Below are 25,899 nucleotides of genomic sequence, written 5' to 3' on the forward strand. Positions count from 1 at the left end.
GAAAAGAAGTTACTAGCAAGATTTGGAGAAGTTAATTACTCTATTATTTTGAATATATCATGTTTCCTTGTAGGTCCTTTCGATGATGATAAGCCAACATATTTTGAAGATGCAAAGGGGAATGCAGAATGATAAAGCACTATGAAAGAAGAGAAGAGATTGAAGCTCTTAATAGAAATGAAACATGGGACTTATTTCAAAAACTAAAAGGGGTGGAACTCATTGTTAAGGAAGAGAATGTCTTTTACTGTTTTTCATGGTATTGTATGGGGTATTTGTTCATAACATTGTATAGGGTAATTATTTTATTCTTTACGCTCAAAATGGAAGAGTGGTTCGTGGCTTTGAATGAAGGAGGGTTCACTTTCTCTCTCTGGGGTTTTGGAAATTTCACATGGTATCAACGTTTTTCATCTTCTTCTTCTAAACAAAGATCTAATCTGTAAGTGCTTTCTCTCTACATTGTTCTTTCAATCGATTCTACATTGTTCTCTCTCTGTGTATTTCACTCTCCCTGCAATCCTCCCCAACCTCTCTGTATTTCTCTCTCTGGTTGTCTTCGAAGTCACAATTTGGTCTGTTAAGGAAGGTTTTTTTTTTCTCTTATTCTCTCTCTAGCGTTCTCTATTTTTCAGTGGCCCATTTTCAATGGGTCTCTGCTCCTCCCTATGTTTCTATAGCGTTCTTTGACAATCTCCCTCTCCCATTCTCTCTCCAGCGTTCTCCACAATCCTCTCTCTCTCTAGACTCTGCGTGTTTATCACTCAGTCCCTAAGAAATTTGGACTAACCCAAGTCCTCTTTGTGTTCTCTGTTGTGTTAGGTTTGGGCGTGATTTTAATAGTTTTGAGTTTTGAGTGAATTTTGATTTTCATATAATCCATGTTCTCCCATGGATTCTTGGTTTTTTATTTGGGGTTTGAAATAGCCACTCTCTCTTCACACTGACTGTGTTTTCTCTCTCATCACTTTCTCTCTCTTACTGGGCAATTTGTTCTCTCTCATACTTGGGTGATTCAGGACTGTGTTCTCTCTCTATTGCTTCTTCCTATTATTGGCTTGCGTGTTCTCTCTCTCTCTATTTTCTTTTGGGTGCTGCTCTTCTCTCTCCAAGACTAGGCTCTTCGAGGCCTTTGAAGCCTCAATCTCTCTTATGGTTGCTATTGTAAAATTAAACCAAATAAATAAGCTAACAATTGGTTGCTATTGGTGTGGCTACTGGGATTTTGGGGTGCTTTTTTATGGTTTGTGGAGCTGTTTAGCTCTACTAATTGAGGGTTTCAAGAGGAGTATTTTCTTTTCTCTCTTCGCCTTTTTGTGGTTTGTGATTTTCTTCCTTTTATCTAAGGCCTCCTCAAGTTTCCTATCCTTTATATCTATTAAACCCAGTAGAGACAACTACCTCAAATGGAAGTCCCAAGTTTTCAATTGTATTGAAGACCTGAATATTGAAAGTTATCTTGATGGATCTGGTTAGCCACAAAATGACCCTATTTCTGAGGCACCAAAAGAAAATCAAGGTACCCAGCTTGAACTGTCAAAGGACCCCAAATTTATGGAATGGCGAAAGAAGGATAAAATACTATTGAGTTGGTTACTTTCTGCTCTCTCCGATGACTTGCTCACAGAGGTGATGCAACTGAAAACCACTCAAGAAGTGTGGGAGACGCTTTACAACACATATCAAAGGGAAACATTTGCCAATGTTTTCCAACTTAAAACATAATTGATCAATTTACAAAAGGGCTCTCAATTAGTGACTAAATACCTAAACAAGTTCAAAACTATATGTGACCACCATGCAGCAATTGGTAGTTCAGTAAGTAATCAAGATATGGTCCTCTGTACCCTCAAAAGTCTTGGTCCAGAGTTTAAGTCTTTTGAGACCTTCCTTGATAACCAAACCACCATTTATGTCTTTCTCAGAGTTTCGATCATCTTTTCTCACATTTGAAGCTCAGTTTGTATCTTCATCGGTTATTGAAAGTCATCCTCAAGCCTTGGTGAATACATCATCAGAGCAAAGAGACAGATTTATTCGAGGACGTGGTCGTTATGGAGGTAAAGGAGGTAGAGGAGGTAGATATCCTTATCCAAATCAGCAAGGCATTCTTGGAGCCAACCCACCTTTCCATCAACTTTCTCAATCGAGAATGAGCATGATACCTCGCGTAACTTGCTAGTATTGTGGGCGACATGGACATATTGCTAAAAACTGCTGGGATATAAAAAATGCTTTATCGTCCCATAATACGCTAGTACATGATTTCAACAATCTATCAACCACTACCGCAACTGATCGCTCCTGGGTTATGGATTCCGGTGCAACTGCTCATATGATGGACGATAACTCTCAACTTAGAGGTATGATTCCTTACTATGGTTCTCGTATGGTATTAACTAGAGATGGTACTGTCTTACCTATAAGCCATATTGGAACTATGAGTATTTCCATTACCTTTGGTTCCTTAAATATTCCTAATGTTTTACTTGTTCCCAAACTAAAGAAACAACTCATATTTATATCTCAATTTGCTAAAGATTTTAAGTGTTGCCTTGAATTTACCCCTCATGGTTGTGGTGTGAAGGATCTATAAAGTGGGAAGGTGATTGCTGAGGGGGTGCTAAGAGAAGATTTGTATATGCTTCAAAATGATCAACTCTACTGTCTTGTTACGATTATCCCCAAAGCTAGAAAATGAGCTACTATGTGGCAGATGAGCTACTATGCGGCATGAGCGTCCGAGTCATCCTAGTTTTACTACTGTTCGTCATCTTGGAAGAGAGTTAGCTCTACCTAATTTTGTTGATGATTTATCTCCTGGTTCACTGTGTTCTTCTTGTTGTTAGGAAAACATTTTGAGTCTACACTTGACTCTTCTAGTAGAAAGCCTAATGCTCCTCTTGACTTAATTCACAGTGATGTTTGAGGTCCAGCCCCAGTTACTTCCTTATCATGCTCTAAATTTTATGTTAGTTTTATGGATGATTGTACTCGATTTACTTGGATATATTTTTTGAAGCAAAAATCTGATATGTTTAATTGTTTTGTTAAATTTCACACTTATGTTGAGCGTCAATTTGCTCGCAAACTCAAAGATTTTAGATCTGCTGGTGGAGGTGAATTTACCTCTCATGTTTTTAAAGAATATTTGAATCAGCAGGGAATTCATCATCAATACTCATATCTATATACTCCAACACAAAATGGTGTTGCTGAGCACAAAAACGATCACATTGTTGAGAGTAGTCTTTCCATGACATACGCAAGTGGTCTACCTCAATTCATTTGGCCAGAAGCCTTTTCTACTGCTGTATATCTCATTAACCGATTGTCAAGCTCTACCTTGGACTTCATATCTCCCTTCCAAAAGCTCTTTTGTAGTAAACCAGATTACTCTTTCTCCTGGTATTTGGTTGCATATGCTTCCCACACATTTATTCCTCTCAAAGACATAAATTTTCTCCTAAGGCTTATGAGTGTGGGTTTATTGGATACAGCTCCGAACATAAAGGTTACAGATGTTATGACAAACTGTCACGACGCTTTTTCATTGCACGACATGTAACATTTGATGAAACTAAGTCTTACTTTAAGAACCAGTGTTCCCAAACTAACACAAATAATAACATGTCAAATAATGTGTCTGTACCTATTTCAATGTCTTCTCAATTATAGGAAAAAGTACACTCATAAGCTCCTATCTCCTTTGAAATTACAAATGAACCATCTCAGCAGCATCACTCTCATCAGTCATCGCCTCACTCTGATAGGTATGATCATCAACCTATTTCCTCTGCAGATGTTTCACCACCTTCTTTTCCCTCTCCTACTTCAAACTTAGTTGCATCCACTATAATGCAACATGATTTATCTAAAGAACCCTTAGCAATTTCACCTATACCACCACATCGTTCCTCTCGCTCTATACAATCTCCTAAACATTTGTCAGATTATCAGATTTACTTTACCATCGTTTCTTTTCCTGACGCCACCCCTATGACCCTAAGAACAAAATATCCCATTGAAAGTTATACCTTAAGAGAGATATTGTCTTCCGATCATCAAGCATTTGCAACACAAATTTTTCAAATTCGAAAACCAACCACCTATGAAGAAGCTGTTGTTGACACGGGGTGGCTGGCCTCATTGAAATAAGAGATTCATGCACTTGAAAGAAATCACACTTGGGAATTAGTGCCACTGCCTCCAAGAAAAAATGTAGTGGGCTCAAAATGGATGTACAAAGCTAAGGTCAGATCAGATGGCTTAGTTGAAAGGTTGACGTCCAAACTAGTGGCCAAGGGATTTAGTCAAGAATATGACATTGATTATGATCAAACTTTCAGTCCAGTTGTGAAGGCACCCACTATTCGATCCATCCTGGCTTTATCATCTATGTTTAATTGGAAACTCCATCAACTTGAAGTGAAAAATGCATTCCTTCATGGTGATTTGAAAGAAGAAGTGTATATGTAATAACCAAAGGATTTGAAGATCCCTTATGACCACATCATGTCTACAAATTAAAAAGGGCGATCTATGGACTCAAACAAGCACCTCGGGCATGGCTTGAGAAATTCAGTTCCCTAGTCCATAGTATTGGTTTTCAAATAAGCAAGAATGACTACTCATTATTTATTAAAAGATCATCATCAAGTATTGTTGTCCTTCTAATCTATGTGGACTACATCATTGTTACTGGAAATGATATTAAAGACATTGAACTTATTAAGAAAGAATTGAACCTGAACTTTGAAATGAAGGATCTTGGAGAATTAAAATACTTTTTGGGAATTGAAATTCATCAGAATGAAAAAGGCATTGTTCTCACCCAACACAAGTATATTCTTGAGTTACTCTCTAAAACAAGGATGTTGGGATGCAAACCTATTTCTACCCTAGTTGAAGTAAATAGGAAGTTAAGGAGTGAAGAAGGAGAATTGTTAGCTAATCCTTCATTGTACAAAAGTGTAGTTGGTGGTTTTCAATGTCTCATATTTACGTGTTCTGACATTGCTTATGCAGTGAATACAATATGTTAGTTTATGCAGGCTCCTCGACAACCTCATTGGGAAGCCGCAAAAAGGATTTTGAGGTATTTAAAGGGCTCTATATATGATGGCTTATTCTATACTTCATCAAGTTCACCTGACCTCAAAGCATAATTTGATGCTGATTGGGCTTGGTGACCTAATGATTGTAGGTCAATTACAAGTTTTTGTATCTTCTTAGGAAAGATTTTGATTTCTTGGAGTAGCAAAAAGCAAGCCTCAGTATCTAAATCGAGCACAAAATCCTTATATAGAGCAATGAATATTGTCTCGGCAGAAATTACTTAGCTACATATGCTCTTTAAGGAAATTAGTGTTTCGACAATTAAACCAACCATTCTAGCGTGTGATAATCAAAGTTCCATGCTCCTAGCCACCAATCTTATCTTTCCGCACTAAGCACATAGAAGTTGATTATCACTTCATCAAAGAAAAGGTTGTATCAGGGTCTATTTACATAACCTTTGTTCCTTCATCCCATTAGCTGGCAGATCCGTTTACTAAAGCACTAACTAGACCAAGACACCATGAGTCCATAGACAAGCTCTCGATGCACAAGATGCATGCTCGGCTTGAGGGGGGATGTTAAGGAAGAGATTGTCCTTCACTGTCTTTCATAGCATTGTATAGGGTATTTATTTATAACATTGTATAGGGCATTTATTTCATTCTTTACCCTCAAAATGGAAGAGTGGTTCGTGGCTTTGAATGAAGGAGGGTTCACTTTCTCTCTCTAGGGTTTGGGAAATTTCACACTCATTTCTTGTAAATGGATATTCAAGTTGAAGCGTAAGGCGGATGGATCCATTGATATCTATAGAGCCTGAATCGTTGCATGTGGTTTTAGCTAAAAGAAAGGAATGAATTTTGAAGAAACCTTTAGTCTTATTGCAAAACTTTCCTCACTTCTAGCCATCATCTTATTACTTGCCAGTACAGGCTAGACGATGTGACAAGTTGATGTAAATAATGCTTTCCCTTATGGAGTGGTTGATCAAGTTATCTATATGTCAGCCGGATTTGTTTTTGAGAAGTTTCCATACCAATTTTTTCAGCTAAAAAAGCTTCTACTTTTATGTTATGTTGTCTGAAAGTTGGATTCTAATTTATCGGTCAAGAAACATAGAGATTTGCTTTCCATAGAAGATGAGATAATTCTATCCGGGAACAATCAAGTTAAAATAGCAAGAGTACGGGAGGAATTAGGCATTTGATTAGAAATGAAGAACTTTTCTAAGTCCTTTCTTGGCTTGGAGGTTGAAAAGTATAATAAAGGTATATTCCTATCTCAAAATCAATTTGCAAGAAAGTTACTCACAAAGTTTAGAATGAGTGGGAGTAAACCTATTTCAAGTCCTGTGGAACCAATTTTGAAGTTCAAGAGAGATCACGGCAAAGAGTTGAAAGATGTTAGTTTTTATCGAATGCTAGTTGGTAGTCTTTTTCACTTGACTATCACTAGACCAGATTTATGTTATACAATTGGTGTTGCCAGTCAATTCTTGCAAACTCCTAGAAACCCACATCTTGATGTAGCTAAGAAAAAATTGAAATATGTGAACTCAGCTTGTGACTTTAAATTATTGTTTGAGCATAACGAAAAATTTCAACTTACTGTTTTTACCGATGCAAGACACACGACATTCTAGTTTTGGGTGTTCTTTTGACGCCAATTCGGCCACATTTAGTTGGTGTAGTAAGAAGCAATCAAGAGTGTGGATATTTCATCCACAGAGACCGAATATACAACAACTACTCTAGCTGCGTAAGAATGCTTATGGTTAAAGAATTTTCATGGAGATATCTTCAAGGAAGACCAAAATTTGGTTCTTATATTTTCTAACACTGATGATATTGATGATAATGATATTTTGTAACATTGAAAGCACCGTCAAGTGCATATAATCCTGTCTTTCATGCTCCAATCAATCATATTGAATTGCAACATCATTTTATTCGAGAGAATGTACTTGAAGGTGAGAACAAGTTGCGAAAGATTGGTAGATGGATTTCAAGGGGTTTTCTTCAATGTAATTAACTGGTGTAATAGAGTTTCGAAACCACCTCGGACCTAAGACCAAGTAGGAGATGTCTTTACAAATGCGTTGTTGAAAGTCAAGTACGAGACGTCTTTACAAACGTGTAATATAAATTTGTATTGTGTTTTACTTTCTTGATTTTATAGCCTTTTGTTTTTTTTTTTATTTATAAAAATGTGCCTCGACACTCTAGGGGTGGGCCAGGGCCATGATTGGGCCAGTCATGGCCAAAAGATAAAAAATAAATACATAAAACTATAGGTTATGTTGATCCGTTTTCATACAAATTTCAATGTAGAACCATTGCATAAACTTATACAAACCAATATCGTATAACTGCAAGAAAGCCTTGAACAAAGGAGAAAATGTCAATCGAATTTCTATTACTTCTTGGTTTTATAATGGTAAAGGCACCAAGGACAAGTTTGGAAGAACAACTAAACACAAAAATATTTTTCTAATATACTAGTCATGAGATACTTTGCAAGAGGTATGCTCCTCTCCATTTTTTAACCTAATAACTTGAGACAGAAGCCACAAAACATCTGAAGGTGCTCCCAAAAAATACAATTATAGATTCATAGATAACATGAAGATACAAACTAGATCAATCCACCTTGAACATGCACCTTACAAATGTAAATAAACATGAGAGCCAGAGCCCCAGATTTGCAAATTATGGACCAAGGAAGCCCATATCTTCCCTTCCTCACAAGTCCCTTGAGAAAAGGGTTAAAGCAGGAAACCACCCATGCACTACATAGAACTTCCAATAACATATTAAAGTCACCCCTAGCTAACTTAGGGGCAATAATAACCAAGCCTACAAGGTTCAGGAACAACAGAGTTGTGGGTGGTATAAACATTACATCCGAATTGAAGGTAAACTTATCAGCATTAGGATCGTTGTCCCTTTCATCCTTTGGTGTCACAAAAAAGACAATGTCTGAGAGTCCAAGTAGCTTCAAAGTGACGTCGAAGAATCCAAAAAGCCACCCACTAGCGCAATTTATCCTAGCCATCCGTTGGTTATTCCACCATTCCCTTGTCGAGAGATTGCATCGCCAATACTCCATCAACCCGAAGAAGTTGAATAGCACGAAGAGTGAGATAGGAATCAGCACTATTGGCTCAGGAAACTGCCGTGAAAAGATAAGTCATCATCATTTTTTTTTTCTTTTTTTGCTTCGTTAAGTTTTACCTAGTCTGGATCTAAATAGTTGTGTTAAATAGTAACAAAATATCTAGCATTATGAATCTATAAAATGAAGAAAATAACTCTATAGGATGAGTAATGATCCTATGAGATCGTGTGCTACATTACACATGTAGGACACTGATCTCCACCATTAGAGACCTACCACGGATTGTGGGAAGTATTGGTAACTTAGCTTAACAAGTTACAGTCGTCTCCATTACATGTTTTGTGGAAGACCTAGTCTTATAGGATTATTTCCTGTGTACAATAAAATCAACTACCACGTACCTATAACATGGAAGTAGGACGAAGTGCAGACTCAAAATTTCACTTGTAAGTGCATAAGTTAAATGCATACAAGCCAGGCATGAAAATTGTTTCACGATCTCACTTGAAACATGTTTCTGGAAAATAAGGCATGTAAACTTAGGAATTTATCCAATATTGATCAAAATCTGTAGAAGTTTTTCTGTTTCAAAAGGAGGAATAGTTTTCGCATTATAGTCATACAGACTAATATTTAATTAGAATGGTATAAATTGCAGTAATAAAACCATTAAAAACTATACAATATTTTCGCAATTATAGTTCCACTGTAGTTTTTCGCCCACCTGAAATACACAAGCTTGGAGCCCAATGGAATTTACTCTTTTATGTATTGTGTCTACTTTTTGAGTGAAATGAGCCACAAAGATGTCATTGATCATAGCATTTTGAATTATCAATATAACTTAGGTGGTTTCAATTAAGAATGTCTTGGACACATCATATATTGTCTTTGAAACCTTTCACATAATATGTGGTATTTAATAAGAATTTCATTGTAACAATGAGTGTGTTGCAAGTTAAAACCTTCAATTTCCACTGATACAAGAGGAAATCAGAGCTTACAAAAGATCTGTTGAATTTGTTATCTAGATAATTTTCAGAAAGTATTATAGAATGCTTTTGGATCTTGTCCACAAAGTGAGGGTTCAGTAACTACATACCTTGGGCATGAAGTGGGTGTTAGTAAGGAGGGAAAGAGCAGGAAGAATGGAGTAGAAAATCTCAGGGATGGGACGCAAGGCCCAAATGCTAAGGAAAGCCAAGCATTGCCTTATCTCAAGCTTCTTTGTTATGGTGGACAAGAGAGGGCTATGCCTTCCTACGAACAACTCTAATTGGCCGGCGGCCCACCTTCTTTGCTGAAGTAGGGTTTCAGGACCACTGGAGGGTGCACAACCAAGAAAGGCCGGTGGCTGTGGTGTGCAATAGACTGACCTCCATCCCGTGGAGAACAGTTTTAGAGATAGGAGCAGGTCTTCTGTACTAGATCCATAAACCCATCCTACCTGAAAAATAATCATCTACACTTGAATTATTGGTTGAAACTTCGACAATCAATCATAAGAAATATGGCAAGACAAGGAAATTATGTCTATTTACTTGTCCTATTAAATCCTGCCCCATTTTAAGAGGAATTTTGAGTAGGTCTAGATATAAAGTGATCATACTTAGAAGATCAATAGAGAGAAAAGTCAAGTTAATATATCCCAAGATAAAAATTTCTTTGATATTTTTGGGATTCCCTCCCTAAGCTTCCATTTACACCTGAAAATTGAAGCCATAGACACACATGCACAAAAGCGCACACACACGCAAGCATGCATGGATACATACATACAAACACATAGAGATACTAAACACACACACACACAAATGAATTCTCATGGGAAAGGCTTAGGAAATACTTGTGTTTCAATGACTAAAGTTTACCTGGTCTCCCCAATAAGTATTGTTCTCATATTTGCAACCAGCCACAATGTGTGCAGCCTCTACAGCGCTCTCAAAGCTGAGAGTGTCTCCAGCCTTGTTCAAATGAATACTTAATATTGATCTCAAGAGCTCCTTACAATGCCCAAATCTATTTATCAATTCCTCCATATTGGCTTCATTTGATCCTGAAAAAGGTAGACCACGCTTCAAATTGCAGTTAAGATATACATGGGGCTATGTTGATTCCTAACTGTACCACAACTTAAAAAAAAAATGCATGGTTCCAGGTATTCTCACACTATTACTTGTATTTAGGTTTAATCATTGATGACCCATCAAGTGTAACAAATTTTCATAGGACTTTATCTCTCTCTTCTTCTTGTTTTTTTCTGAAATTGGAAATTAAGATCTTACATGTGATAGTTGCAGATGAATTAAGAATTTTATGACGTAATGCCTCTTCATAATATGTTTCTTTTGAATGTTTATGTTTTTATATGGTAATTTGTTATTTTGATTACAATATGCACTATTATTCTTTTGACCTCGTACTGGTTTTTTTCTAATGCGTATGTATTTTATCCGTATTCCATATTCTATATCCCATCTAAATAACTAATCTATCCTTTTTTCCAGATTCCATCATCTCTATATATTTTGTTATATTTTGCACAACAGTTTTTTTACAGAAACCAACTTTTTATAATTTATTTTGCAATTTTGATCCCTTTTTAGGCTTGTTACTCAGCTTGGGCCATGGTGGAGTCTTGAGCCTCTGCCGAGTTTTTGCATATTGGTCAAAATTGCTCTAGTTTTCTCGATGTCCCATTATTGACTTATGTTGTTATGATGGCAAAAAATTATGTGATATTTATTGTCAGTGCATCATGACAAGAAATAATCCTCTGATTGTAAATGACAATTCTTGTTAATTTTTTGTGATTTTTTTATTTCTTTTTATTGTTATTGTTTTGGTAGATAAGTGAGGAATACTAGCCCCTACCCATTTTTAGAAATAATTAATGGTTTTCGAATGCGTCAGTGGGAATAGAAACCTAGACCTTAATTTGAAAAAGCTTTGTAGTTTTCCTTGCAACCAAACTTGTCAGCTAAAAGTAATTAAGGAAAGGTCATTTCACGACCCTTAGAGTGTATTTAGCTGGAATTTGCTTCTATGAGTTTCTATTCAGAGTTGTATAAGTTATAGAGTTGCTTGCCTAAGTAATATGCTTTGAATCAGGGATCACATTATCATGCAAATGTATCAAGAAACAAAAATCAATACGTGTATACCATTGAAGAACTCCAAAAAATTTCCTTTTGAATCTTCTGCCGGAAAACCGTAGATGGTTTTTCTTCTATGAAAGCATCCTGTTCCTGCATAACATGGCCCCTGTATTGCTGAAATACCAGCCAATACAACCTGTGGCACAAAACATTCCCAAACATCTTAACTCCCCTGGTACATTGTATAGAAATTGATGAAGTAGGTTCAAATTGGATTGAAACATTAAATTCTTCACCAGTGATGGCCTACATGGGTAATTCACTATTGAGGTGCCCAAAGGAATCATAACTCAGTGGGCTGGCTATTTAGACTTATAAGGGTATAAAGAGAGCACTCAAGTATTTGATAGAGAGCAATATAGATGGCAAATTTTTCCTACCCTGTTTTGCAGCCATGAATATGATGCTAAAGGGTTCCCTTGATCTAATATCTCTAGTTTGCCACAATCTCAACATGCTTTGATGCATATGCCAAATTCTCCTTTTAACGAAATTCCAAAATTTTCATGAATAACACAAAGGAAACGTGCCTTGTTACACTAGGAATAAACACTTCAGAAACTCCATAGAACTTTAAATGAGAATAGATATATACCTATTTGGGCAAAGAATCACAATAATCTTAAAAATTAAGGATTCCTCCGCCTAGGCAAATAGATTTGGACTTAGAACCTCCTTAGGGTTAAATAAAATGAAAGCCTAAAAATTGCAACCCCATTTTTTTTTCTAATGCTTAGTAACTTCATACCTCAACCTCACTCACTACTTGATGCTTTTCTCTTCTTACTAGTAACGCACCGACTCTTGCGGGTTAATTACTGTACACGTGAAAATATTTTCGTGAAAGCATTTTCACATGAAAAAAATTGAAATATCTCGCGAAATTGAATACTTCTACAAAAATATTTTCATGTGTACTAAACATGCCCTAAATTTCATTATATGGGTATCATTTTCCATCTACTATAGGCTAGTTTTATAATATTTAATCGGCTTCTTAGGCCTCTGTACGTTTCATCTCATTCCAATAAACATATTAAAAATGCATGGAAACTTGAAAACTTCTCACCAGCTATGAATTTACTTGGTTTTTGAGGGATTTAGGAAGCGTGTGTCCTAGTTTTTGATAGATTTGGGACCTCGAATGCATTCCCAATCACTGTAAATTCATTTTCCTTCTCTGATCTATGAATTTGGGATTCCCAAAAATAATACAGGTTTGATGATCAGATCTTTGAAGAATTAAAATAATATGGTACTATTATCATGTTATCATGGAACCCTATTTACAAAAGGGAAAAGTTTAATTCAGACAATGAAAAACTTATTACATAGAATTAAACTTCTAGGAAGTCAGTTTCCATTCTATTTAAACATATCTTTTTTCTTTATTTTAATTTTCATTTTTTTGGTTTGTTGGCAAGTTGGGCGTAGTAACGGTTGAGTAAAACGAAGCTTTCATGCACTTAAAGTCATTTAACAGGGGATATTTTTGGCAAGGGCCCCTAGAAAGGGAACAATCTTAAACAAGGGTACGGACCAAACTACTAATTTTAATGTTCAAATGAATTAGCTACTGGGCAGGAGTTCTATTTAATCAATGTTTGAAGAAAAACAAATGAGTAGGATCTGATCAAACGGTTCTTAAAATTTTTTAAAAAATACTAAAATTTCTTAAAAATCTAGGTTTTTTAGTTTCTGGAAAGATAGGGATATTGCATGGTGGATTTTTATTATTTTATCAAAATACATCAATATTAAGTACATGTATCATGTTTGAGTGTTTGTTGAACATTACATTGATTATATAGTCAAAGTGAAGCTTAAAATACAACTTAATACAAAAAAATAGATCTCTCTAATTAAATTTTTTTTATAATCTTCAATGTCACTTGGGCATGTAACGATAGGGTATCTTGCCTACCCATTGAGTTAGGCAGTGGGCATGTGTCTAAAGCCTTGATAAGGAATAACTATGAAAATTATGAGTAGTGTTCATGTGCAGGTGCTAGATAGAGTTTTCTACTTGTTCTACAGTTTGGTCTGGTTTCTAGATGGAAGTGACAAGGAAATTTAAATTTAAGTTTACATGCAAGTGATGAACAAACAAAGTAGTTTGCTAAAGTTTCACATTAACTTTTGTGTTGTGGAGCTCTAGTCTCAAGTCTCAACCATGGCTAATCTTGTGGTTCACAGTTGTAAATAAAATGACATAGGTGAATCCACTAAAATGTTGTTATGGAGTCAGTGTAACACCATGCTTATGCTCTTGACTATTGTTCGGTTCTTCATAGGTTGACAAAGGTTTAAATCTATAACTATAGGAAATAATGTTAGTGTACGGATATATTGTTAGTATTGATATACATCATTATGGATGCATATATCAGTATAGATATGTATGTATATGGGTATATATAACTCTTGATAAGGTTAGGTGTCAATAGATATCCATATATGGATATGTATGTATATGGGTATATATAACTCTTGATAAGGTTAGGTGTCAATAGATATCTCAAGATTAGTTAGTAATTATCCATAATAGTGGGTTTCTACCCTGTTATTAGCTGTATGTTTATATAGGGTCTTGTATATTCTTGATTAATCAATAAAGAGAAGTTCTCTGCAGTATTTTGAGTTTCTAACATAGTATCAGAACGATAGGCTCCTCAACCTCAGGATCTGAGCTCGCACCTCTAATCTCAGGTTGTATTATGGTATCAGCTCTCTAAACGCAAAGTCTCTCTCTCTTAAGTAATCTGATTCTCTCTACGTTTCTTCATGTGTTTCTGGCTACAACCCTATGCCATTGATTGGCTTTGATACAACGGACAACCTCAGATCTATGCAAAAACTTCAGCTTTCCCATTCGTCCATAAACTTTAGCTCTCCTTTTCGTCCATGGTTGAATCAATCAACACTCCCAACTTATTTAGAGAAACTCATAGACCAAGGAAGCACTGCCAAAGGACTTCTAGTCATGTTTCGACTCTCTGCTCTTTGCCGAGTCTGTTTCGACTCTCTGCTCTCTGCCGAATCTGTTTTGACTCTCTGCTCTCTGCTGAGTCTATTTTGACTCACTGTCGAGTCTGTATCGACTCACTGCCGAGTCATGTGTCGACTTTCTATCGAGTCATGATTCGACTCTCTGCAAAACAGCCTTTATCTCTGTTCTGGTATGTATTATGGACTGCGAGTTGTTGAATCTGTCTCATTGTTATATCTGTCTTGGACTATAAGTTGTTGAATTTGTCACAGATCCACCCCAAGTTTTGTTGGCTCTTTTAAGTGCCCTTTTATACTTGTTGTTTGAGCAATCTATGCATATGAAGACTTAAAGATCCAACTCTTTCATTTATGCAACTTATTGTTTCAAACTCCAACTACTTTGTGTCAAAGCATCTTGAGTTTGAAGGGGAGTCTTAGCGTAAGTATATCTTGTTAATATTGATATACATCATTATATATATATATATATATATATATATATATATATCAGTATAGATTGTATGGGTATATATATCTCTTGATAAAGTTAGGTGTCAATAGGTATCTCAAGATTAGTTAGTAATTATCTATAACTGTTAGTTTCTATCCAGAACTGTTATTAACCATATACTTATACGGAGTCTTGTATATTTTTTATTAATCAATAAAAAGAGAGTTTTCTATAGTATTTTGAGTTTCTATCAAAATTGGGACCCACGTTTTGGAGTACTGGGTCACTAAGTTTGATGGAGTGGTGGACACGCCATTTGATTCGATGGGAGGAGATCATGAAGATTTCCATTGTTAGTCTATAAAAGGAGAGAGAGAGAGGAGATTATGAAGATTTCCATTGTTAGTCTTTATAAGTAGAGCGAGAGAAAGAGAGAGAGGGGGAGAGATTTTAGGTGGGGTATATATTCATGTCCCAAGAAAGTTTAAAATTTACAAGTTTAGAAAATATCCCTCGTTAGGGATGTTGGAGAACAGTTGGCTACCACTGAACTATAGAATATGAGGTAAGAAGGCATATGTACTTTGTTTTATCCTGTGGGTGTGGGATCATCCATATAGAAATGTGAGTCTCCAATAAATAAAAATTTTGAAAATAAAAAATAAAAAATAAAAAATAGAAAATAAAGAATTATAGTAAATAAAAACTGCATAAAAAATATGGGGCCTCTAATAAATAAAAATTTGAAAAATAAATATTGTATATAAAATAAAATATTATATAGAACTGGTTGGTTCCCATGGAACCAAGCAGTTCCCAATGTTCAAAAGGAACAAAATCGGTTCTTCCTGAAAATGGATTAAATCGGGAGATTTTGATCCAAATTAATGTTTAATTATAGACTGTATGTAATAATAATGTCGGAGAAGTGATGTGTTGAACTCACACTGAAGAGGACTTTCAGTTGGTTTCCAAACGGGTCATCCTTGAGGCCTCCATAGAACACTTGGGGAAATTGAACAAAGGCGGACTCTCTCTCACTTTTGAACCCCAATAGAAGGCACATTGCTTCATAGAAACAAGTGGGGTTGTTCACAAACATGTCGCAATCGACGTTCATGATAATAGGAGCATTTGTCATCACTGCCGATACTCGTGTCTGTACAATAAACAAAAATTACACATCATTTCTCTTTGGGAAAAGTTTATGCAAGGATACAACTTTATAATGTAGAATTATAGATGCACCTCAAAAATCCATCAGAAAATGTTGTTTTAATGTTGAAAAGCCTTTGATTGATCTCGATATCGAGATGTATGACGATGAAAAATAAAAAGATTTTAAGTCTCAAAATTAGTGCATTTTACAATATATTATCTACACCGTCCATTTTCAAGATTTTCATATGTTTATAGATCTACTTGATTTTAACCATTTTTTAAATTTAAAATTTTATAATTAGATATAAAAATAGATTTTGGGATAATCCTAAGAATATTTTACATCAAAATTATATACCATGATAAAATTTGAAGGTGCACCTTACTTCTATAGCTACGGATGCATCCGTATGCCAACGACACCCTTTCTCTTTTCGGATGGTTTTTATTAAGGAAAATTTTTTCACGCTGCCTGGACCGCATTTTTACATACGCGCTCCAGAAGAATTGAAACGGTCCAAATGTTTTTTTAAGAAATTTATTATTCTAGTTTTTTGAATTTATTTATTTTTACAAATTAATCATCTCCATGTTAAAGATTATATGATCTCTAATTATTAGGATTGAATTTTATTGCAAAATTAAATTTAATAAGGGCCGTGCATTTCTACATGTGCGGGCTTGGCCCGCATGCTAATCACGTCCTTTTATTAACTCCTCTTACTTATTGACTTTTCTATAGGTTGGCTGGAAAACTCAAAAGAAATAGAACTCAAACATTCTTGGCAGCCAACAACTTGTCTGCCAAAGCTTAAGGACCGAGATAATTACACATTGTTTCAGCTCGGTTAAGTCGACCTGGACTCGCAAAGTTACTCAATTGAGACCCTGTACCAAGGTGATTACCAATCTTTCCGTCGATTTCATGGGTAAGATGAGCAATACTCGACGAGTGCTATTCATACTCCCTCGAGTGAAATACAACTCAAACAAGTAAGCCAGAGTTGTATAGTACTGGGGGAGTATAAACAGTACTGTCGTGAGTAAGTTATATAACAAAAGGGGGTAATAAACGCCCAACTGAGACCATGTGCCGAGGTGATTATCCATGTATCCCTCAAGTTCATGGGTAACTGAGCAATACCCAGGCAAGTACTATTCATAATCCCCCGAGTGAAATAGAACTCAAACAACTAAGCCAGAGTTGTGTGGTATTGATGGTGTATGAACAATACTCTCTTGAGTAAGTTATATAATGGAAGGGGGTTAATACCTACCTCAAAGCGTTCAAGTACATACACACACTCCATCACTCTCTCAAAGGTGGTGGATTTCGGCCCCCTTATTTTATTTTTCTCAAATGGAACAAATTTTTCCCACACTTTTCACCTCTTCTTCTCTCACTCTCAAATTTTGCACCCCTTTTTTAATTTCTCTCTTTCTTTAAAAGGGAGCTGAAATCTACCTCTTTTTCTCTCTCTCTAAGGATGCGTTTGATAACATGAAGTTGGGAGAAGAAGTGTTTGATACAAGAAACTTGTGTTTGATAACAGGAAGTTGGGAAAAGAAGTGTTTGATACAACAAACTTATACAGTAAAGAAGTTCCACTTTGAACTTCCTTATTCCCTTGTGCTTAAAAAAAAAAGTTCTATCTAAAATGATGGAACTTAAAATAAGAACTCGGTTCCTCAAACCCTATTTTGCCTCCCTCCTTATATTTATATTTATATTGTTAATTTATATTTGTACTTATTTATATTATATTATTTTATATTTATTATATAATAAAAATAAATATTAATAAAATAATTTATTACACAATATATTATATATATTTAATATAAAATACACTATATTATATATTATATTACGTTATATATAATATATATTTTATATTTTATTAGATAATATATAATATATTATATTATATATTATTATTTTATTATGAAATAGATATTTATAATATTATATATGATAAAAATATTATATATATATATATATATATATATATATATTTAAATATTAATATATATTTGTACTATATAGTATTTATATTTAAATTATTAACATATATTTGTACTATATAGTATTTATATTTAAATTATTATTATACATTTGTACTATATCGTATTTATAATTATTATTATATATTTGTATTACATAGTATATATATATTGACGTATAGAGTATATTTATTGTATATTATATAATATAATTAATATAAAATATGTCAATATATATATATACTATATAGCATTATATATATTATACATTTATTTAATATAATATATTTTATTAAATATATAAGATATTTTATTATATATATTAAAATAAATATAAAATACACTATATTATATATTATAGTATGTTATATATATCATATGTTTTTATTTAAATTATTACCATATATGTATTATATTTATGTAATATAAGATTATATATATATATATATATATAGTATATAGTATATAAATAAAATACATTATATTTTATATCATAGTATATTCCAAATGTCATAGTTAAATTATTACCATATATGTATTTTATGTCATTATATAGAATATATATTTATTTAATATAATATAAAATATTACATAATATAAAATATAATATATTTTGTTGTATAATATATTGTATGTATGTAATGGATATTTCAATACGATATTTGTTTTATATCGAATATAAAAATAATATTTAATATATAATATTTTAATAATATTTAAATAAATATTTCAACAAGTTGTCAAACACAGATACCTAGAACTTCTTTAACATTAAGTTATCAAACATATATACTCAAAACTTCCCTAAATAACTTCTTTCTTCCCAGCTTGCAATTTCCAAAAGACATTTACCTCCGAGTTATGAAACAGGCCCCTAAAATGAAGCATAGGCCTACCCCTTTTACCTTTTTCTAAAGGGAGTGGAGGTCATGGAAATCCACCCTTTATTTCTAACTCTCTCTCCTCAGCGGGAGAGAGATTTATATGCATGAGAGGAGAGAGATCCCATAGATGTGAGGGTGAGAAAGAGAGATGTGTGTGAGGGACAGAGAGAGTTGTCCAAATGTCTTTCTTCCTTTTGGCTACGTGCCAAAGCCTGGTATTGGGCATTGGGCCAAAAGCTTTTATATTTATTTTTTTATTTTTTATTTTTATTATTTTTAGCGGACGCAACTTGCCCAAGTCACTTGGATCAGGCTTAGGCTTAGGCTCTGAATTTTCAACCACTGATCTTTTCCTATCCATTTCCTCACAACTTTGGGGGATTTATAAATTGTTTCAGTCATTTGTGTTCATTTGGGCTAACAAATTATACAAATATATGGTAGGCATCTATTCTCATCAAGGATGGAATTCACTGTTGGATGGTGGTGACGGAATTCACTATATGGTATTATACGCGCACTGCCCCTTCCACGCCGTCCAAAACAAATTTTGTCTGATGGAGGAGGAGGAGGTATTCACCAGCCAACACTTTCTGTCTTTGTTGATGGCCTTAATAAAAGTGTTCCATCTTTGATGGTGGATCCTGCGGGGAGAAGGCTATAATATAGGTTCCTCCCTATAAGCCATTTTGACATGGGAATTCAAGGAGCAATCTATTCTTTTTTAAATTTTATTATCTCTTATTTGCTAGTTTACAAGAAAAATCTTAGTGATAGGCTTTTAGTACCCAGGGGCTACAAATGGTCTTATGGAGAACCAATCTAGATCACTGGAAAGAAAAAGAATTAAAAATACCTCCCCCCCCCCCGTCTAGTATATAGACTCCCTCCAAGTAAAATAATAATAAAAATAACAATAATAAATAAATAAATAAATAAAAATAAATAATCCGTTCTGGTTTTTTTTTTAATTGTCCAAATTACAATATTTATGGCTTTTATTTTTTCTAATGACCTGTTCATCGAACCCTAAAAATTGTACCCCTTTCTCTCTCTTTCTCACCCTTGACCCTCTTCTACTCTCTCTCTTTTGCAACCTCCTTTGAATCCTCATATCTCTTTCTCATCTAGTGAACCTCACGAGTAGGTTAAAACCAATGTTCGCAAAATTAATCCGGAACGGTTAAACGGACATGGGCCAGAAGCAGTTTAACCGGCTGATATAACTGTTCTAACCGGGCAAGTCCCAAGGAGGTAAAAAAGTGTTAGACAAAATAAAAAAGATACAAAAAATTCTACTAAAATACGAAAAGTATATAAAGAACGATTAAAACAAAACACATTCAAATGAAGTTGAAAATTAATGAAAAAAATGGATTTTAAAGATGCCTAGGGGTATTTTTAAAATTTTTTGAAAAAAAGAGAAAATATAAAAGTGAGTATTAATGACCAAAACAATTTCTAATCTTTACTATAATGTAAAGAATATTAAAAATATATATTGCAAATCAAATTCCTTATTTTTGAGATTTTATATATATTTGTTGTTTAAAAAATACCAATCAATCACCAAAACCGCTTGAAACGGGCCACTAACTGGTTCTGATCTAACCGGGCGTTTACCGGTTAGGTCGCCCGATTTTTCCAACATGGGTTAAAACAAGCATCTTGAATTTAATTTATATGATATGGTCCTTAGAAAAACACGAAAGGGTAAATATTGTTAATTTGGTCGATGAAAAGGTAAAGAAAGAGGTTAACATTACTTTTTTTTTACTTAACAGAGTTCCATGTGTTTCCTGTAGAACTGGAGCATATCTAGGATTATTATTTCATAGAGAAGGGATCCACATTTTCTTCCCAATAATGAACATGTCGAATTTAAGAATTAAATATTGTGGGAAAGGCCAAAAAACAATAGAATTTTTTATTTATTTGGAAGAATCAATGAAACAGTAAACGAGAAAGTTTAAAATAATAATAAAAAAAAAAAAAACAAAAAGAGAGAAAGACAAAGAGTGAAAGTGTAAAATAATAAACAAAGGACAAAAATGTGAGAGAGAGATACGGAGATGGAGGAGCACCACAGAATAAAATTTCACTAAAAAAAAGGTCGTACTCTGGCAAAACGAGAAAGTAGGGTTTGTCGTATACCAATACGTTCATGGCACCCGCCTTGTAGTGATGAGGATGCTTTGGACGCTTCTCCCTCGACACATAAATTACATGTGGTAATCCACCTATGCTCCTTTCCCTATTCTCTACTATCACCTACAAAATTTTCAAACAAAAATAAAAGGATTGCGGTTTGTATTGAGCCTAGGCTCTGAACAGTCAAATTAGATTCTACCATCAAATAATGTGGAGAAATGTAGTTTTCATATTGGAAATCTTTATGATAGCCATAACATATGTTTTTATTTTTATATATAAAGTTTAAAACTTCAAAAATAGTGTAGATCGACAGATCTATAAAAATTTGAAAATCTTGAAAATTGACGGTCCAAAAATGCATTTCAAAGTACACTGTTTTCAAAAATTAAAATCTATTTTTTTCTCATGTCTATGCATCTTGATGTCGAGATGATCAATTTGAGAATATTTGGGCGTCAAATCAACCTCTTATTTGATTTTTTTCAAAATATAAAATATGATAGAATTTGTGAGGAGGAAAATGAATTTGTACGGAGAAAGAGAGGAACTCAAGTTACTCATTTCCCCACCAGCTTGAATGGCTCACATCTCAACCGTACGATGTTGAGTATGGTAGATAGAAGGGAAAATTTTCTTAAAACCCCAAAATATATACTTTTTAGGCACTTTACCCAGCCCATCGTTTTCAAACATATTTTTCTCCAAAACCAACTTTTCTAGCTAATACCCCAAATACAAAAAGTTCACTTTTTTTTTTTGGACGAAAATAGAATTTCCTTACCTAATAAATTATTTTCGTTGGAGAGGGCAGTCCGGCATTTAGAAGAGGCGGTTCGGTGTTTTTTTTTGTTGGAATGGATGGTCCGGCGTTTCATAGTCACGGTCCGGGGATTGGAAAAATGGGCAGTTTGGTGTTTTGAAATAGCGGTCTGGCATTTTGAATGGCCAGTCCGGCATTTTAAAGTGGTGGCACGGCATTTTAAAGGGACAGTCCGGCATTTTGAAGTGAGTAGTCCGGCATTGTACAAGTGCGGTCCGGCATTTTCCTTTATTGGGATCCGAAAATGATTTGTTATGAACGAGAGAGGTATTTTCTCCAAAAAAAAAAAAAAAAATTGAACTTTTTGTATTGGGGCATTAGCTAAAAAATGTTGGTTTTGGGGAAAAATATGTTTAAAAAAATTAGGCTGGAGTAAAATGCATAGAAACGTATATTTGGGGGTTTTAAGCATTCTTTCCTTGACAGAAACGATATATAACATAGGGTTGGGATAATACACATAATAAGCAATTTTCCCTTGATACACATTCTGTTTGGCCTAACATTTTAAAAAATAAAAAATAAATAAGTTGCAAACGAGATATGTGACATTTAAAGTGTTTAAATGAAGATTCTGGACCTTAAAGTATTTTTCATCCGATGGTTTAATAATAGACCCTAAATTTTATCCTAAAATACAAAATGTTTTATTTGTAGGTGAAAATTACAAAAAAAATATCAGTCAAAGTATTTTTTTTTATTTTTTTCAAAATTACCGCTAAATCCGAGGACATCCTCGGACCTAATTTTAAGTTTCTTTTTACTTTTTTTTGTTTGTAGGGCACTGCTCTAAGGCTTGGGGTACTGCCCTAGAAAATATATTGGAAGAGTCCGAAGTTGGGGATAAAATCAGACACGCGCTTGGCCAGACCCTGAGGCAGATTTTTGAAACATGAATGATTAATCTTTGTGGTTCCAAGAGACGCTGAGTGCATATTTTTGAAACATGAATAATTAATTTTCGTGGTTCCAAGAGAAGGGTAAATAGATTAGATTGTATATGCATCCATTTTGTTGATTCATGGTGGAAACAAATGTTCGATAGTTCATTACACGAACATATGTAGAATGTCTACGGAAACCATCTCCAAACCTGTACCTTTACGATGCTCGGATGGTCTCTGTTTTCCATCCGAGAGAAAGCTGCAAATTCCTCATTGATATTTGGATATGGCACCGACTTGCTGCTAACTGCCTCATTGATTCTCTTGCTAAGCTCATCGTATTCACTCTTCACATAAACATAACATACAAATTATGTGAAGAATAAACCAGTTATCGAAATGAATAGGGAAGCCTTGTTCAGTTTAGAGGATGCACCTTCATTTTCTTCCATTCTGTTAGAAATTCTGAAGAGAAACTGTTACAGATATGAGATGTCTGCGAGAAATACATGAAGGGGGCTCTGACACTCACACCGTGCTTCTTGCAAAAGGGTACCCATCGTTTCGCGTACTCCACGGCCTCTGTAAGAGCGTAAAACGTGAGGGGCGAAGCTCCGTCGTCTGAGACATAGCACGCAAGCTTGTTCGCAGGGTAGTCCACCGCAAGGAGGGATAGCACTGTGTTTACTGTGAGGATCGGAGGCTCCTTCAGAGCGTCCGCCGTCGTCACGAACATGTCCACTGCTGGTAGTTCTGATTCCGTCTTCAACCTTAATTGCCAACAATATAATTTCTACAAATCAATATCATTCACTAAATCATAGGCAAGTAGGGTTGTTTTTTCTTGATTGCGATATGGTTTCAAGGTGTGTTTATCTCACTCACAGTTTACTATTACCTTTTTAGGAGCTTGTTTGGGTATGTTCGATACTGGACCATGCTCCACCTTTGGTTCATTGATAAAATCCACAGACAAGCAAAGCAAGTCTCACAGGCAAGTGCGAGGGTCCAAATGACATAACTTAGTCCTTTGTGGTTAGATAAGGTGGAGAAACGGTAGAAGATGAAGGAGAGGAGAAGAGATAAGAGGAAGAGTGAGAATGCGTTGAGGTATGTAGTGTTGACCTTAATTCTCTCTTGTACGGCCTCTTCTTCCTCGGCTCTGTGAACGTTCCCAGAACTTTGATAAGAAAAGTTGGGTGCCATTTTGGAGCACAGATATTGTAGCAGGATTCTAGAGAGAGAGAGAGAGAGTTAGAGAGAGATGGCTCTGAGCATTAGCTGAGGAGTGGAAATGAATGGGAGAGAAGGCCTCAGTTTCACTTATAAAGCGGCTCTCTCTCTCTCTCTCTATTTTCACTAGCGTCGTGTATGGAACGTGGAGGCTATGCAGGAGCATGGAGCTCTCATCGGTTTGGATCAGGACTGATCAGAAATGGGTGATCCCAATGGTTTAAAAAACGGATTGGTGACCCGAATCGGGCTTTAAAAAAACGGATTCGGATCGGCGAATCGGCGATTCGGATCGAAAATCGGGTGAATCGGTCAGAATAAAGCTTCAAAAAAATCCGTAAAAAATTATTAAAATTCATTATAAATATTGTTTTTTAGGAATTCAATAAGAAATGAGGTACTCCATTAAGAATTTTCATGTTTTTTGAATGAATATGCGAATATTGATATGTTACAGCAAACTCAAACAATAAAAATTAAAAATTGGGTTTAAGACATCATGATAATCAAAAATTTATCACGATTTTCACATCTTTTCGAAAAATCATCATTTTTCAAAAAATTCGATCATGGATAAAAAGAAATAAAAAAAAAAAAGTACAGCAAATTTTCAAAAAATTCGATCATGGATTAAAAAAAAAAATTAACAAATTTTCAAAAAGTTCGATCATGGATTAAAAAAAAAAATCACAAATTTTCTAAAAATTCGATCATGGATTACAAAAAATTCGATCATGGATTACAAAAAAAAAAAAAAAAACAAAAAATTCGATCATGGATTACAAGTAAAAAAAACAAACATTTCGATCATGGATTACAAAAAAGTCGATCATGAATTACAGAAAATTCTATCATGGATTACAAAAAATTCGATCATGGATTACATAAAATTCGATCATGGATTATAAAAAAAAAAAACAAAAAAAAACAAAAAATTCGATCGTGGATTACAAAAAAAGAAAAAAACAATTACATCATGGATAACAAAAAATTCAATCATAGATTACAAAAAACTCTATCATGGGTTACATAAAAACAAAAAACAAAAAACAAAAAATTCGATCATGGATTACAAAAAAAAACAAACATTTCGATCATGGATTACAAAACATTTGATCATGGATTACAAAAAATTCTATCATGGGTTACAAAAATAAAAAATAAAAAATAAAATTCGATCATGGATTACAAGAAAAAAAAACAAACATTTCGATCATGGATTACAAAAAATTCGATCATGGATTACAAAAAATTCTATCATGGGCTACAAAAAAAAAAAAAAAAAAAAAAAAAAAAAAAAAAAAAAAATATTCTCCACCGAGTCGTTTTACATAAGCGATTTTAACTCAAAAATTCACCTCTAAGTGAATAAATTACATCCAATTGAGTATATTTTCTGATAAACAACAATATAAGGAATCAAAACCCTAAACTTTTAACACATTATTTCTAATATATCATGAAAACAAAATCAAAAGGCGGAAAAAAAAAAAAAAAACAGCGGAATTTGGTTCCGCAGACATCTCACTGTTCATATCAAATTTCTTGCTGTAATTGACTAGATTACGTAAAATTGAAAATTTTAAATCATACTAGACACAATAAAGATTAAAAACCCTAATTATTGAACTCATTATGTTCAAAATATGCCTTGAAATAAATCAAATGGCGGAAAAAAAAAAAAACCCAAAGTTCTTACCTGTTTTTGTGAACCGAAGCCTTCAATCTCCAAAAAACTCTGTTTTTCTCAACGATTATCACAAATTAGTAACAAAAGGTTTTGATTCACAGCTTTAAGATCAAAATGCCTACAAATTTTAAAAGATTCATGCCTTATTTGGCATGAAATTTCAGAAAAGGAGGAAACCCTAAACACCGAATTTTTCATGATCCAAAAACAACCAATCTTTCTACCGTTTAATCCTAGAAAAAGCTGAATAAAGCTGTTTACAGCCTGCAAATCAGATCACATGCCAAAAAA

The 25,899-nt window shown here is 34.2% G+C and overlaps 1 protein-coding gene and 2 long non-coding RNA genes across 12 annotated transcripts; 2 read left to right on the forward strand and 1 right to left on the reverse strand.

Annotated features, from left to right (window-relative positions):
* The first annotated feature begins 353 nt into the window (after positions 1 to 353).
* On the forward strand, positions 354 to 17,213 carry LOC148779867 (uncharacterized). 2 transcript variants are annotated; one of them, XR_016044585.1, is made up of 2 exons: positions 354 to 2,363; positions 16,682 to 17,213. It is a non-coding gene; the product is annotated as an uncharacterized LOC148779867 (long non-coding RNA). The 2 variants fall into 2 exon arrangements; XR_016044584.1 differs by lacking the exon at positions 16,682 to 17,213 and adding an exon at positions 2,588 to 2,915 and having other exon boundaries at positions 1,926 to 2,363.
* On the reverse strand, positions 7,646 to 23,840 carry LOC18436664 (cellulose synthase-like protein H2). 7 transcript variants are annotated; one of them, XM_006846886.4, is made up of 9 exons: positions 23,584 to 23,840; positions 23,122 to 23,455; positions 22,901 to 23,032; positions 20,982 to 21,098; positions 15,725 to 15,937; positions 11,343 to 11,472; positions 10,050 to 10,234; positions 9,281 to 9,625; positions 7,646 to 8,232 (listed from the first exon to the last, which is right to left on the reverse strand). In XM_006846886.4, the coding sequence occupies exons 1-9, from the start codon at positions 23,640 to 23,642 to the stop codon at positions 7,696 to 7,698; spliced, it is 2,052 nt and encodes a 683-aa protein (XP_006846949.3). In that variant the 5' UTR covers positions 23,643 to 23,840; the 3' UTR covers positions 7,646 to 7,695. The 7 variants fall into 7 exon arrangements, 6 of the variants coding, with proteins under 6 accessions (XP_006846949.3, XP_088708228.1, XP_020524515.2 ...); XM_088852102.1 differs by having other exon boundaries at positions 9,281 to 9,640; XR_016044580.1 differs by lacking the exon at positions 15,725 to 15,937 and having other exon boundaries at positions 8,580 to 9,625.
* On the forward strand, positions 19,242 to 23,902 carry LOC148779868 (uncharacterized). Of its 3 annotated transcripts, none has more exons than XR_016044582.1 (3): positions 19,242 to 19,399; positions 22,582 to 23,432; positions 23,592 to 23,902. It is a non-coding gene; the product is annotated as an uncharacterized LOC148779868 (long non-coding RNA). The 3 variants fall into 3 exon arrangements; XR_016044583.1 differs by lacking the exon at positions 19,242 to 19,399 and adding an exon at positions 21,795 to 22,068; XR_016044581.1 differs by lacking the exon at positions 19,242 to 19,399 and adding an exon at positions 21,796 to 21,986.
* Positions 23,903 to 25,899: the final 1,997 nt, after the last annotated feature.

The sequence above is a fragment of the Amborella trichopoda genome, chromosome 11 (assembly GCF_054954075.1).
Source record: "Amborella trichopoda isolate Santa Cruz 75 chromosome 11, AtrichopodaSantaCruz75HAP2 v2.0, whole genome shotgun sequence".
NCBI lineage: Eukaryota > Viridiplantae > Streptophyta > Magnoliopsida > Amborellales > Amborellaceae > Amborella > Amborella trichopoda.

Coding starts and splice junctions, on each gene's coding strand:
- LOC18436664 (XM_088852102.1), bottom strand. CDS start 23,642: ATGAACCAAAGGTGGAGCATGGTCCAGTATCGAACATACCCAAACAAG. Junction 23,456..23,583: donor CCAAACAAGCTCCTAAAAAG/GTAATAGTAAAC, acceptor TTGGCAATTAAG/GTTGAAGACGGAATCAGAAC. Junction 11,473..15,724: donor AACTGAAAGTCCTCTTCAGT/GTGAGTTCAACA, acceptor TTTGTGCCACAG/GTTGTATTGGCTGGTATTTC.